A 15176-nucleotide genomic window follows, 5' to 3' on the forward strand; every position below is an offset into this window, starting at 1 on the left:
CAACCCACCCATACCCCTATATTTACCCATTACCTAACTCTACGGGCAATTTAACATGGTCAATTCACCTAACCTGTACATCTTTGGGATTGTGGGAGGAAACCGGAGCACCCGGAGGAAACCCACGCAGACACAGGGAGAATGTGCAAACTCCACACAGTCAGTCCCCTGAGGCGGGAAATGAACCCGGGTCTCAGGCGCTGTGAGGCAGCAGTGCTAACCACTGTGCCACTGTGCATGGCAGCTCATAGCAGATATGCACCACTCTCTGCATAAGAAGGTCGCCCTCAGATCATTTTTAAATCTTTCATCTCTCACCTTAAACCTGTGCCCAATAGTTTTGGTCTCCCTCACCCTTGTTAAAAGGTATTGTCTGTTGGCACTATCCCTGCCGCTCATGATTTTATAAACCTCTATAAGGTCACTCCTCGGCCTCCCAATGCTCCAGGGAAATAAGTCCCAGCCTATTCTGCCCCTCCCTATAACTCAAACCTTCCAGTCCCGGCAGCATCCATGTAAATCTTTTCTGCACCCTCTCAAGTTTATCAATATCCTTCCAATGGCTGGATGATTAAAATTGTACTCCGTATTCTAAAAGTGGCTTCACCGATGTCCTGTACAGCCACAAATGACGTCCCTACTCCTTGACTCAGTATTCTGACCAATAACAGCAAGTGTGCCTAACACCACCTTCATCACCCCGTCTCCCTATGACTCCACTTTCAAGTGCCTGCACCCTTGGGTCTCTTTGCTCAGTAATCCTGCTCAGCACTCCTCCCCAGGACCCTACCATTGACGGTGTAAGTCCTGCTTTGGTTTGCCTGACCAAAATGTGACACCTTGCGTTTATCTAAATTAAATGCCCAAAATAATAAAAGAGCCTGCTGACTATTTGGGCTTTTACTCCATTCAGCATTTGCTACGCTGCTTTTACTGAAGCTTGTTGCCCTTTTGAAAGCCAATCATCCAATTTTGCCTTCATTTCCAACAGAGCGAGGACAAGGAGATGTTCCCACCTTCTACACATATGAAGAAGGCTTCTCCCATTTGAACCCTGAAGGACAGGCAACTCTGCAAAGACTTGAAGGCATGTTAGCTCAGTCAGTCAGTCAGCAGGCCTTTCATATGGCTGGTGTGCGGACCGAATCTTCAATTGACAATGAAGGTGAAGTATCTCGGCTTTTTTAAGCTTAATTCTCTATTTTAAAAAATAGTGGTTGAAATCTGTGTCTGGTAGCATCACATCCAATATGACACTTCAGAATGAAGCTTAGGGTGTGTATGGGATGGGCACATCAACTTAAAATGGGCAGGCAATTACAAAGCCTTAAAATGCAATCAGTGAGGAGACAAGGAGGACTTTGGAGAACTGCTGAAATGGGTAGATGTGAAATTTAATGCAAAAAAAAAATGATATAATTAGAAGAAAGAATGAGATGGGGCGAGACAAATAAATGGTATAATGTTAATGTGGCTGCAGAAATTGAGCAACACGAGGTGAGGGTTTCTATGTCCATGTATGTTTTGATGGTAACTGGACAATTAATATTATTCCTCAGCACCCTAGCCAACACCGCTCTCTCAGCCTTGATGCAGTGCTCCAACAAAGCTCCCCGCAAGCTGGAAGAACAGCACTTAATTTTCCACTAGGGAACTCTACAGCATTCTGGACTCTATCAAGTGCACCAATTTTAGGGTTTGAGCTTCTCCTATGTCCTTACCCCAACCCCCACACTCCAGGCATTGTCATCACAGTCTGCTATTACACGCAATCCATTGTTAGCCACTAACACTATTAATAGCTATTCACCCTCCTAGCCGGATCATTATTTGTTGGGCTTTATTCCTACTTGTCAGTTACTCCTTTACCACCACCAACATTTCCCCCCCTGCCCCGCCCCGTCCAGCCCAAGCTGCCAACAGTTCTGAGGAAGAGTCACTGGACCTGAAATGTTAACTCCAATGTCTTTCCATAGATGCTGCCAGACCTGCTGACCTTTCCAGTAATTTCTATTATTGTTAATATCATTATGGCTGGATCTCCAAGTTCAGATCATTAATATAAATTGAAAAGAGCTGTGGCTGTCGTGCAACACTGTTTATACCCAGTCAGTCTGGAAAAATAACCATTAAGCAAAACATTCTGCTTTCTATTTCTCAGCTAAATTCATATATCCTTGCTGTCCATGTCTTTTTAATTACATGAGCTTTAATTTTAGTAATATGTCTATTACATGGAGCTTTATCAGTTGATATTGAAACATATATACAACAGGCACTGCACTACCTTTATGGATTGTTATCTTTCGGCACATCATGTGAGTTCTAGTTTTCTAAAATAGTAATCTAATTTGTTACCACTTTAATCCTGCTCTATCCAGTTATCTCTGCATATTTTTCCCTTTTTGAATATAATCTAACTTCCGAGTGAGTAGTTCAGGGTTGTAAATGGCATGGGAGGAATGGAATAAGATGGAGGTGGTAGAACGGGTGACATGGAGATAACGTGAGTATCGATAGGAATGGGATGAGTATATAGCATTAGTGACATGGCATGGGATGGGGATTTAAAGAAGCATCAAAGAAAGAAAGATCCTGATTTCACTGTGCATGTTTTGCAGTCTCTGCTCGTATATTGTACATAAAAATGCACCGATATAGATTATTTGGGGGAGTTACCTGTGACACGCTATTTCTTGTGGAATGTATTTTATCACATGCCAAGTGTATTGTAACCCTATACCAAACCCATAATTGTCTGTGTGACTGCTGCATCTCACTGCTAACCACGTAACCTGTTTTTACTGCCTTCATACCTGTGAAATCTACTGGTTGACTGTTACTTCATCAAAGAACACAGTTCTTTCACTACTCTAAGTTGGCGCAATACACTAGTGTCCCCATGATTATTGCTAATCTTTTTTCAGTCAAGTTCTTTGCCCCAATTTTCTCCTCTTCAGTCCCCTACTGCACACTCTGTATTTGGTATGATTTTGTGCTGTATTTTGAACTTTTTTTCATAAGCCTCGTTTTTGTGTTTCATTGAGATCTCTCAATCTTTAGTCATCGAAGCAGCTGCAGCTTTGATTGTCCTTTTCTCCTTCAAAGGTATGTGTTAAAGCAAGAATATCCCACTGTTGGTGTGATGAGGCTTTATGTTTTAGTTTGTTCCTTGTTAGATCCATTGTGAAGCTATTGAGCTGGGTGTAATAACGGTGAGGTAAATTTGATTATGGATGTTGCTGACCTTTGCTGTCTGTCTGCCAGCTTCATGCCAGTTACAAGTGCTGAGCCAAGGTTAAACTGTAACACAAACTGTGCTTTCTCCCTACTGTTCTTTATTTCTGTAAATGGAAACCTTTTTCTTATTCACCCTGAAGTAACCAAATGCCTTTGGAATACTCATCATGCTGATCTAAAGTGAGGTCTGTCAGTATATTTTGAACATGGGAGCCACAGGGAACTGGAAGTACAAAGTATTAACCACCAGGAGTGTGTCAGATCAAGCAATGATCTAAATAATGCTTATTAGGAATTGAAATGCGATACTCAGTCCCTCGAGCCTGATCACCACTATTCAGTTAGATCACCTCCAACTTCATACTGGAGGAGAAAGTGAGGTCTGCAGATGCTGGAGATCAGAGATGGAAATGTGTTGCTGGAAAAGCGCAGCAGGTCAGGCAGCATCTAGGGAACAGGAGAATCGACGTTTCGTGCATTAGCCCTCCTGAAGAAGGGCTAATGCCCGAAACGTCGATTCTCCTGTTCCCTAGATGCTGCCTGACCTGCTGCGCTTTTCCAGCAACACATTTCCATCTCCAACTACATACTGCCTAAATTTAAAAAAAAAACTCATCAATTTCAGTCACGAAAAATCCATTTAATCTCCAGCATCACAGCTTTCTGGGAGAGAGAATTCCAGATTTCTTCTTCAATTATGTCAGCAAGGGATTCCTGGTGTCAGTTGTAAAGACAACAAACATGTCAGCCATGATTTTAATGATTGGTAGATCAAGGTCAAAGGACTAAATGGAAAATCCTGTTTCTAAGTTCTGTGTTCCAAGATCATCTTGCTGTCATTTAAGGATTATGGCAGTGGAAGAGTTAATTTAGTACCTTTGTGGAGTTTTACTCTGAATGCAGCCTAGACTTGTTGACTTTATGTACTGGATGATGAGTCACAATTATTAATTCACAAGCATTTGTAACACACAGAAGGAGGCTATTTGGCCCATCACATCTGTGCCAGTCAACAAAGATCTGACTACACTAATCTCATTTTAGCGCTTGGCCTATAGCCCTAAAGGCTGTGTAACTGGAAGTGAGTATCTAAAGACTGCTTAAATATTACAAGAGATTCTGACTGAATTGGTCTATCCTCTCAGAGAATTTCTTCCCTTCTTTTAGTCTTTTACTACACTCCAGTTTCTGGGGAACATTTATGTAACCACTGTTCATTAAACGTTCCTCATGATGAGTTAACATGGGGGACAGAACATGAATCATATTTGACGAAGTTATTGAAATATCAATGACGGTATCTATTCGCTAAGCTCTTGTGGGAAGATTTATACTGATTGGTTGAAGAACTAGTGGCGACGTGAGGAAAACCGTTTAATCCTAAAGGTGGTGGGTGTATGGAATTTGTTGCCCAGTTTCGTAGTTGAGATGGAAACCTTGAACTCTTTAAAAAGAAGTCTGGATCTGCACCTGAAGTGCTGTAGGCTGCAAGGCTCCAGACCAGGTACTAGATTGGATGGCTAGTTTATTCAGCCAACATAGACATGATGTTTCTGTGTTGTAATGTTTCTATGGTTTTATGGAAGTTTTTGTGCTCTTGAAAAGCAATAGCTATTTTAAGATTTCACTAATGTGTGGGGCTAAGCTTAAGAATGTTATTTGTGGATTTAAGTAGTTTGTGCTAATGTAGCACTTATTACAACCTTTAAACATCACAAAGCACTTAACAACCAGTGAATGTTTTGAAGCCTAGTCATTAGTAAACTATAGATTGTACACACTATCACTAACACCACCAAATTCCACCTCTAACATTGCCTGACATAACGTAGGAATTAGGAGCGGGTGCAGGCAATTCAGCCCTTCCTGCCTGCACCCCATAGCCTTTTATCCTTCTTTTCATCAGAAACCTTTGTTTCTTTTTGAATCTTTTGATTTGATTCTGCCTCCATTGCAGTCTGGGGCAGAGAGTTCCACAGATCTACAACCCTCTGAGAGAAGTAGTTCCTCCTCCTCTCGGTTTGGAGCCTACCTCCTCTCAATCTCTATGATTCTATATCAATGATCTCTTGAACAAGACTGTCCCACAAGGGAGAACGACTGTTCAACGTCCCCCTTATCAAGCCCCTTTAGCATTTTCTATACCTCAATCAGATCCACCTTAATTCTTCTGAATTCCAGCGAATGGAAGCTCAAGCTCTTCAACTGCTCTCCGTATGACAGCCCTTTCATCCCTGGGGTCAACCTAGTGAACCTCCCCTGAATTGCCTCCAGTGCCACCACATCCTCAAGTAAGGAAACCAAGACTGGACAGTACTGTAGGTGTGGTCCCACCAGCGCCTTATATAATTGTAACAACATTACATTTATAATCCAGTCCTTTGGAATAAATGCCAGGATTCCATTTGCTTCACCCTTGTCATTCAACTTCTCTTTCGTTCCTGTGTTACCTCTATACTTGGTTGTTCAAAGTTACTGCTGAGAGGTTTCCCACAGTCCATCTGGATGAATTGAAGGTCATAAAATATTCTGCTTAACTCAGAGTTCCCATATAATCCCTGTACTGGCTGACTTGATATCGACTCTCTTCCAGTAATATCTATTTTAAATGTTTCAGATCTGTTTTATCGATGTCACTGGCTAGGCCAGTATATATTGTTGTCTTTAATCCCTCCTGAGAGGGTGGTGGTAAACTTAGTCCTTGCTTCGCTGCAATCTTTGTCCACAATAAAATATTCTGATCAATTATCTAAATAAATTTCAAATCTTTCTGTTGCCTCTGTTTGTAATCTCCTCCAATTCCACAGCCCTCTGAGGTAGCTGTGCTTCTTTAGTGTAGGGTTGCTAAGCTCTCCCGATTTTAATTGCTGCACCATGCTTTCAGTTGTTAGGGCGCGAGCTCTGGAATGATGTGACAACCAATGTGTGCACGATGTTGCTGTGCAAGCAGAACTGTGCTGTTTGAAGGATAAATACAGGCTATTAAATCAGAACCAAGTCTCTAGACAAATAGGGCCTTGGTCTAATGTGCAAAAATAGCACTTGGAGCAGCTCTGGATTGCTACCGTAGCTGATGTGAAATCAGTGCAGCCCTGTGAAACTTTGGATCTAATTGTAATATCTCTTTGCAGATGGGATGGAGGTGGATGTTGCTCCAGTGGAAGCCGGACAGTTTGATGATGCTGACGTTGAGCACTGGTAAGTGCTGATTGAACGGTCTAATCAAGTACAGCATTCCTTGGGTTGTATAATAAACCTGTTGTGGGAATTTAAGGAAAGGCTCTTGAACGAGAATGTTCGTTGATTAGCTGAAATTTGTAGATCAGTTGGAACATCTTTTCAAAACAAAAACAAGCAGCTGGTCCACAAATTTGGACCTTGCTCTATGCTCTCTTTATATTTTGTGTCATCACAAACTAGAGAACGTTACACTCTATTTCCTCAAAAATCTTTTATATATATTTTGAATTGTTGGGGCCGAAGCACTGACCTCTAGGGTACCGATCCTGGTGACTCTCAGCCTTCCACTCTGAAACCAGCCAATTTATGCTGATGATGGGAGCATCGTGACTAAATGCTTTCTACTTCCTCCCCCAGCAACCACATAATCGTCTGGAAGAGACTAAAAAGGGAGAAAGACTTTGGAAATCTCCTGTCTGACATCCTCAAATAAGCAAAACCAATCCCAAAAGTCATGCAGGCTTAGTGTTCTCTGTAAGAATACTTGCTTTCAACTTCAGACTGTGCTGGCAGACTAGAGGGTGGCAAATTCTTAGAAAAGAGGGGAGGGAGAAAATTGGGAATTACAGACCAGTCAACATAGCATCAGTAGTGGATGAAGTGATTGCGTCTGTTATAAAGGATGTAATAACACGGCGCTTAATAAAAGAACAGTATAACAAAGTCAGCAGAGATTTATTAAAAGAGAGATGTGATTGTCAAACCTACTTGAGTTTTTTTTTGAAGATCTAAAGTGGTACAAATAAATGAAGGAGAGCCAGCGGATATGTTTTTGGAGCTTCAGAAAGCTTTTGATAAAATCCCACACGAGGTTATTGTGCAAAATCAAAGCAAATGGGGCTTGTGGTAATATGGATTGAGACTTGGTTAGCAAGCTAAAACCAAGTACAAATAAATTGGCTGGTTTCAGAGTGGAAGGCTGAGAGTCACCAGGATCGGTACCCTAGAGGTCAGTGCTTCGGCCCCAACAATTCAAAATATATATAAAAGATTTTTGAGGAAATAGAGTGTAACGTTCTCTAGTTTGTGATGACACAAAATATAAAGAGGCTTCAAGGCAATTTAAACCAGTTGAGTCAGTGGGCAAATATGAAGTTATCAGTGGCAGAGTATTTTTTTTAAATGATGATGAATTAGGAAACATTGATGTATGAAGGGAATCTGGTGTTCTTGTACACTCCTTGTATAAAGCAAGCATGCAAATGCAGAATGCAAGATAGGGCACATTGTATGTTGGTTTTAATTGCAATAGGGTTTGAGTATAGGTACAAGAAAATCTTACTAGAGCTTACTAGGAACAGGACATTGTTGTCAATGTGAGTACTGAGTCACAATTAAGTAGAATGGATGGCTTTGAGGTATGTAGAGAAGAGGTGTTGGAAATTCTGGAAAGGGTGAAAATACATAAGTCCCCTGGGCCTAATGGCATTTATCCTAGGATTCTCTGGGAAGCAAGGGAGGAGATTGTAGAGCCATTGGCCTTGATTTTTATGTCCTCGTTGTCTACAGGAGTAGTGCCAGAAGATTGGAGGCTAGCAAATGTGGTTCCCTTGTTCAAGAATTGTAAGGGATAGGATTTATGAACATCTGGATAGGAATAATGTGATCAAGGATAGTCAGCATGGTTTTGTGAAGGGCAGGTCGTGCCTCACAAACCTTATTGAATTCTTTGAGAAGGTGACTAAGGAGGTGGACGAGGGGAAAGCAGTAGATGTGTATATGGATTTTAGTAAGGCGTTTGATAAGGTTCCCCATGGTAGACTACTGCAAAAAATACGGAGGTATGGCATTGAGGGTGAGTTGGAGGTTTGGATTAGGAGTTGGCTGGCTGGAAGAAGACAGAGGGTAGTAGTTGATGGCAAAGGTTCATCTTGGAGTACCGTCACTAGCGGTGTTCCGCAAGGATCTGTTTTGGGACCATTGCTGTTTGTCATTTTTATAAATGACCTGGAGGAGGGGTTAGAAGGTTGGGTGAGTAAGTTTGCGGATGATACGAAAGTCGGAGGAGTTGTAGACAGTGAGGAAGGATGTGGCAGGTTACAGCGGGATATAGATAAGCTGCAGAACTGGGCAGAAAGGTGGCAAATGGAGTTCAATGTAGCTAAGTGTGAGGTGATTCACTTTGGTAAGAGTAATAAAAAGATGGGGTACTGGGCTAATGGTTGGATACTTGGTAGTGTGGGTGAGCAGAGGGATCTTGGTGTCCATGTACACAAATCTTTGAAAGTTGCCACCCAGGTAATAGTGCGGTGAAGAAGGCATATGGCGTACTGGCTTTTATTGGTAGAGGAATTGAGTTCCGGAGTACTGAGGTCATGTTGCAGTTGTATAAGACTCTGGTGCGGCCACATCTGGAGTATTGTGTGCAGTTTTGGTCGCCATATTATAGGAAGGATGTGGAGGCACTGGAACGGATGCAGAGGAGGTTTACCAGGATGTTGCCTGGTATGGTAGAAAGATCGTATGAGGAAAGGCTGAGGCACTTGGGGTTGTTTTCATTGGAGAAAAGAAGGTTTAGGGGTGACTTGATAGAGGTGTATAAGATGATTAGGGGTTTAGATAGGGTCGACAGTGAGAATCTTTTTCCTCGTATGGAGTCAGCTATTACAAGGGGGCATAGCTTTAAATTAAGGGGGGGTAGGTATAGGACAGATGTTAGGGGTAGGTTCTTTACTCAGCGAGTCGTGAGTTCATGGAATGCCCTGCCAGTAGCAGTGGTGGACTCTCCCTCATTATGGGCATTTAAGCGGGCATTGGATAGGTATATGGAGGATAGTGGGCTAGTGTAGGTTAGGTGGGCTTGGATCGGCGCAACATCGAGGGCCGAAGGGCCTGTAGTGCGCTGTATTCTTCTATGTTCTATGTAGCTGTATGGTGAGACCACACGTGGAGTATTGTGTGCAGTTTGGGTCCCCTTGCCTAAGGAAATATATACTTGCCATGGAGAGCATTCAGAGGAGGTTTATTTTCCTGGGGTGGCAGGGAGATTGGGTTGACTAGCTATGCATTCACTGAGGATCAGTGAGAGAGGATCTCATTTAAAAGTATAACATTTAACAGGACTGGGCAGATTGGATGCAGGAATGATGTATCCCCCTTGCCGGGGGTCAACCAGGACAGGGGGTCACAGTCTGAGACAAAGATGAGAAATGTCTTCAGAGTATAGTAAACCTGAGGGATTTCCCACCACAGAAGGCAGTGATGACTAGGTCACTTAATATATTTTAAGAAAGAAATCGCTAGATATCACAAAACTAAAAGGTATTGACAAGATTGGGGGAGAGTGGGAGAATGAGATCATGATCATGTCGATGGGCCAAATGGCCTGCTTCCATACTGTTTGGATTCTCCAGTTTTCTAGGTGTCCATTGTATTATCATTTTCATAAGGTGTTAGTAAACTATCTCTCAAGTTGACAGTTGAAGAACTTACATTGTTTTGTTGCAGTGATGATCTACTTAATACTAATTAGTCTCAACAATACTATCACTGACAGAAATGATTAGCATTGGAAACAGTCCCAAACTTGAACAAACGTGAAGGAAATATGTGTGGTCATGTGTCTGGAAATAAGCCACTAAATTAATCACGTGAGCAGCGATCAAGTCCATCTCATTTCTAAGCAAACTCCTGATTATTATTGATGTCAGGCTCCCTGGCAAATCCTATCCCTAATTGCTGTGGGGAAAATGGTGGTGAGCCATAACTTCAAGCCATTTCAGTCTTTAGATGTAGAGACAGGCACAGGAATGTTGAGGAACGTGTTCCAACATAGTGACTTAATGACAGTGAAGGAATGATGATACACTTCGGAGTCAGGTGGTGTTGCTCAGGCGAACTTGCATCATGTGGTGTTGTCGTGTATCTTATGCCCTTGTCCTTCTGAGAACTCTCTGGTCTGGATGTCTTGTTGGCAGTACACACTAAGGTCAGTTGGCTGTAGAGCTGGTTTGCGAATTAGTGACGCCAACTGTATGAATTCATAGAATTGCAACAGTATGAAATCGGGCCATCTGGCCCATCAAGCCCACACCAATCCTCCAATTCCACCCAGCCAACAGCCCCCCCCCCCCCCCAATCCTGTCCCTATAGCTAACCCACATGTCCTGCACATCCTTGGACACCTTGGGCAATTTAGCATGGCTAAGCCACCTAACCGACACTGTGGAAGGAAACCAGAGCACCCAGAGTACACCCACACAGACACAGGGAGAACATCCACACAAACAGTCACCTGAGGCTGGAATCCTTCTGTAGTCTGGTAAGTTTGTGGTAACTTTACTTTGAATGCTACTGTTACTGAGAATCAGTGGTGCAGAGAGTGGATGTGATACCAATCAAAGAGGCTGCTTTGACCGAGATGGTGTCTTGAGTATGTGGGACCTGTGTAGGGAGTATTCCATCATATTCCTGATTTGTGTCTTGGACAGGCTGAGTCAGTCATTGCAGGATTTCTAGTGTCTGACTTGCCCTTGTATCTGCAGTATTTATATGGCCAGTCCAGTTCAATTTTTGTGTGTGGGGGTGGTGATGTGAAGTTTCTCTCAGTCACAACCAGTCAATTCTCATCCACATTCTGCACTTTGACAAGAGGGGAGTCTGTGCACATGCAATTAGTAACAGAAATCTGTTTCTGCACTGCTTCTGTCTAGAGGTGCCAGGCCCCTTATACTGCCCCTTCGCTTGCAGCAGCTAACCGTGTAAACAAGGATGGATGCTTGCTAGTCTGTGTCTCTGCTAAGTCACTGTGGTAACCCAGTAAATGCTTATGTTTCTTTCAAATTTGTAATGTGTTATCTATTTCAAATCATATTGCAGCTTTGTACATCTCTATGACTCTGTGACCTACATTGTCTTCTATGTGACCAACCTGTATGGTACAGCTTTCTCTTTGTCTAAAGAGACTCTTTATTTGGAGGCTGCAGGTCATCAGAGCAGCACTTGAATCATGCCAAACTCAACACAGTCAGCACCTCACAGGCAAAGCCTGACTTAATTCCTTTTTTTTGTTGCCTTTTTCCCATTTCGGATTGTCCCAAGGCAGACTTAGCTGGGTAAGTGCACGCCAACAAACTGAAGAAGCTTGGCATTATCCAGGACAAAGAACCTGCTTGATTGGCACCAGATCCATAAGCATCCATTCCCTCTTCCACTAATGCTCAGTAGCAGCAGCGTATGCTATCTACAAGATGCACTGCAGAAATTTGCCAAAGATCCTTGACAGCATCTTCCAAACCCACGGCTTCTTTCATATAGAACACCACCACTTGCAAGCTTCTTCCCAACCCACTCACCACACTCCTAGGAAATATATTGCTCTTCCTTTACTGTTGCTGCATCAAATCCTTGCATTACTCCCTAATAGCATTGTAGGGTTCCCTACAGCACATGAACTGCACAAGTTCAACAAGGCAGGTCACCACTCGGGCAATTAGGGACTGATAAGTAAAGGCTGGCCCAGTCAGTGATGCCCACGCCTCACAAGAGAAAGAGTTAATGATGTAGAAGTTGAAATTGCAGTGAAAATGTCTTGCTATCCTTGAGTGTAATTAAATCAGTGAGTATGTGATTATTGAGAAATCAACTACAACCACAATAGAAAGGAAATCAGGTATTTGAGAAAAGCACAGTGTTAATCAAAGAGGGAGAACTGCATTCATCTAGCTGCTCTTCAAAAGCACTGATTTCCTCAGCAATTTATACTTCCTGTAGTTGCTGTTGTGATATAGGAAAGCCAGTAACTAAACATGCAAAGCAAATATCTGCCAACCACGATGTGATCACATCCAGCTCTTTTTTGAGACACTGCCATGGAATACTTTTTGTACTCTGAGCAAGCAGGTTGATACTCAGTCATTCAAAAGCTTTCACCTCTGATGGTACAGTGTTTCCTCTGGGTAGTCACTTGCACTCGATTATCAGTTTTGATTTCTGGACCCAAGTCCTGGGATGGGACTTGAACAAGCATCCTGTGGCTTCAGGAGCAAGTGTTCGAACTGAACCACAGTTGACACACTTCACAGCCAGGCAACCAAAGGACAATCAGTTCTGAGAGGAAATACATAGTTCCTGCTGTGTATTTTAAGAATTCCCATTCTGCATTCAAACTCCTTTGACCCTGTCACCACCCTCTGCGATTTCTGTGTTCCTCCAATTCTGGATTATTTTCATTGCTTCTACCATCTGAAGCTATGCCTTCAGTTACTTGGGTCTAGAGTTCTGATACTGCTTCTGCAAACCTCCCAATTCTCCACACGTCATCCATCCCGAATGCCTTTTGGCTCAGTATCCACTTCTACTTGATATGATTCCTGTGAGGCACTTTTGGGATGTTATGCCCAATTAAAGGCACTGTAGAAACGTAGATTGTCTTGATTGGCTGCAGGGATTGGAAGGCAGACAAACAAAATAAAGTTGAACAACTTGTTCACTCAGTAACTTCCCTGAGAAGATGCTGAACCTCACATGTGGAACAGTACCACACGTGCCAGTTCAGTATCTGCACACTCACCAGTATCTTTATTATTCACAGTTGAGGTCTAACAGGCAGTTTTACTCTGAGTGTTGTTGCAGCCACATCCGGTGCTGTCTTGTTGAAAGTCAAACGGCTAACTTGGTACAGAATAAAATCTGAACTTTGGACCTCCTGACCTTTACAAATCAGACATTCATTGACTAAATGTGCTGTGTCCTGAGATAAAATCATATGAAAAGTTGGCAGTGAATAAGAATACAGTTCATCGGAACTAGAATGCAGTCACTTAAACTCATTAAACATTCTTCACCTCTGTCAATAATAAATAATAATATTAAAAATCCACTTGCGAAAGAAAGCGAGTCATTGGGTAATCAAGATAAAGTACTTATTCTTGAACTGTGATAAAGGAACGTGGTGCTTGTTCAGTTATTTTAGTATTATATTAGTCTATTCCAGATTGTGTAACCTTATCGCTGTAATGTTGGTATCTATTTCAAAGTCTGTCTGAACTGAAATCTCAAAACCAGTTAATCTGGGACAGAGTTCCTTCAAAGTTGGCAGTCTATGGATAAATCTATTGTAACCTCGTTGGAATATGTCTATTAGGAACAAAAACTTTTATATTTTGTTTCCTTTGAAGGGGAAGACCAGGTTCTATTCTTTAATTTTCCACATTTTTCCAAATTTGATTTGTTGCCCCCATAATTTAGTTTAAACCCCTAACCACATTGCTAGTTATGCAATTCACAGGAACACCAACCCCAATATGGTTTAAGTGTAGACCATCCCAATAGCAGAATCATAAAATCCCTACAGTGTGGAAACAAGCCATTTGACCCATCAAGTCCACACCAAACTTCCAAAGAGCATCCCACTCCCCACTTCCCTGTCACTCTGCATTTCCCATGGTTAATCCACTTAGCTTACATATCCCTGGACCCAGTAAGCAATTTAGCATGGTCAATCCACCTAAACTGCACATCTTTGGACTTTGGGAGGAAACTAGAGCACCTGGAGGAAACCCACACAGGCATGGGGAGAATGTACAAATTCCACGTAGTTGCCCAAGCCTGGAACTGAATCCAGGTCTCCGGTGCTGTGAGGTAGCAGTGCTAACCTGCATGAAGCACTAGTACTTCCCCTGTATTGGTGCTGCTTCCTCCACAAACTGGAACACACTTCAATCGTGATGGAACCTCTATTTAAATGTGTAATCATTTTAACGTGTACTTCTATTTGTGTTGTAGACGGGCCTCAATCGAAAGGAATATCTAACTTGTGAACTCTGCATCCCATTGTGACGCCGACAGTGGGTCAACCTGAATAACGGAAGCTTAATAATTAACATTTGGAAGAAAACACAAAAAGGACAGCTGCCTAACCTGGTTTATATGTAACAAAACTGTTGTGTGGGGGAGGGGTTCAAACATGTCCTGTATTGACAGCTACCACTTAAATTGCTCAATATAAGCTGGGATGCGATGCTTTGTGTAGTGCTGTTCCCTTATTGTGTACGTCACGTTTTGTGTCAACGAATGTTGCAAGATTACGATGTTAAGTAAAACCTCTTTTGTACTGAGTGGATAACTGATTTCAGCTACTTTGAGTTTCCTGTTTGGGGGACCTGGGGGAAGTGCTGATGGTTAGAATTGGATGGCGTCCCAGTAAGTTTCGGGGCATATTTGCTGATTGTATTTTTTTGCCATGTAACAAGGGCACAATAATATAGTTCAAAAACGTTTTAAGTCTAAAATGTTAACCCTGATAGTTGTAATAGCTGGTCAATAATTGTACTTGGAACAAAATTGCAGACTTTTTTAGGGAATAAATAAATAAATTACTAAATTTGTACCTCCACAACTGAAGTTGAATCAAAAGAGAAAATACTTCATTATTACAGTTCATTTCTGGCTTTTGTCACTTAGTATAGGCTGGTGAGCACGAATACAGCACCAGCATTCCTGTCATTCTCATTGCCAGACCCAACCAGCAATCCAATGGAGGAACGGAGTTGGCTGTAAGTGATTCTGTAGAAAGACGGCGTAAAGTTGCTTGCTTGTTTGTATACACCCAACAGAATCCTCCTAAAGAGAGGGATAATGTCCAAAAGCGAGAGCTAGAGGACCCCAAAAAATTACCGGCTAGCATTCTAAATTTCAGTATCTCTTCTAATTCTGGGCACCACAGTGAAGGAAGAATTTTATGGCATTGGAGAGGG

General features: G+C 42.2%; 1 protein-coding gene across 1 annotated transcript in view; it reads left to right on the forward strand.

Annotated features, from left to right (window-relative positions):
• The window catches only part of clns1a (chloride channel, nucleotide-sensitive, 1A), a 44162-nt gene extending 29344 nt beyond the window's left edge, over window positions 1-14818 (forward strand). Inside the window, exons 5-7 of the mRNA XM_043692423.2 lie at window positions 992-1165; window positions 6372-6438; window positions 14206-14818. Coding sequence (XP_043548358.2) covers window positions 992-1165; window positions 6372-6438; window position 14206 — 242 coding nt within the window. The 3' untranslated portion in view covers window positions 14207-14818. The remainder of the gene's footprint in view (window positions 1-991; window positions 1166-6371; window positions 6439-14205) is intronic.
• The last annotated feature ends 358 nt before the right edge of the window (window positions 14819-15176 follow it).

This window comes from Chiloscyllium plagiosum, unplaced genomic scaffold (assembly GCF_037043375.1).
Source record: "Chiloscyllium plagiosum isolate Xiang-an unplaced genomic scaffold, Cpla_swu_hap1 HiC_scaffold_6, whole genome shotgun sequence".
Taxonomy (NCBI): Eukaryota; Metazoa; Chordata; class Chondrichthyes; order Orectolobiformes; family Hemiscylliidae; genus Chiloscyllium; species Chiloscyllium plagiosum.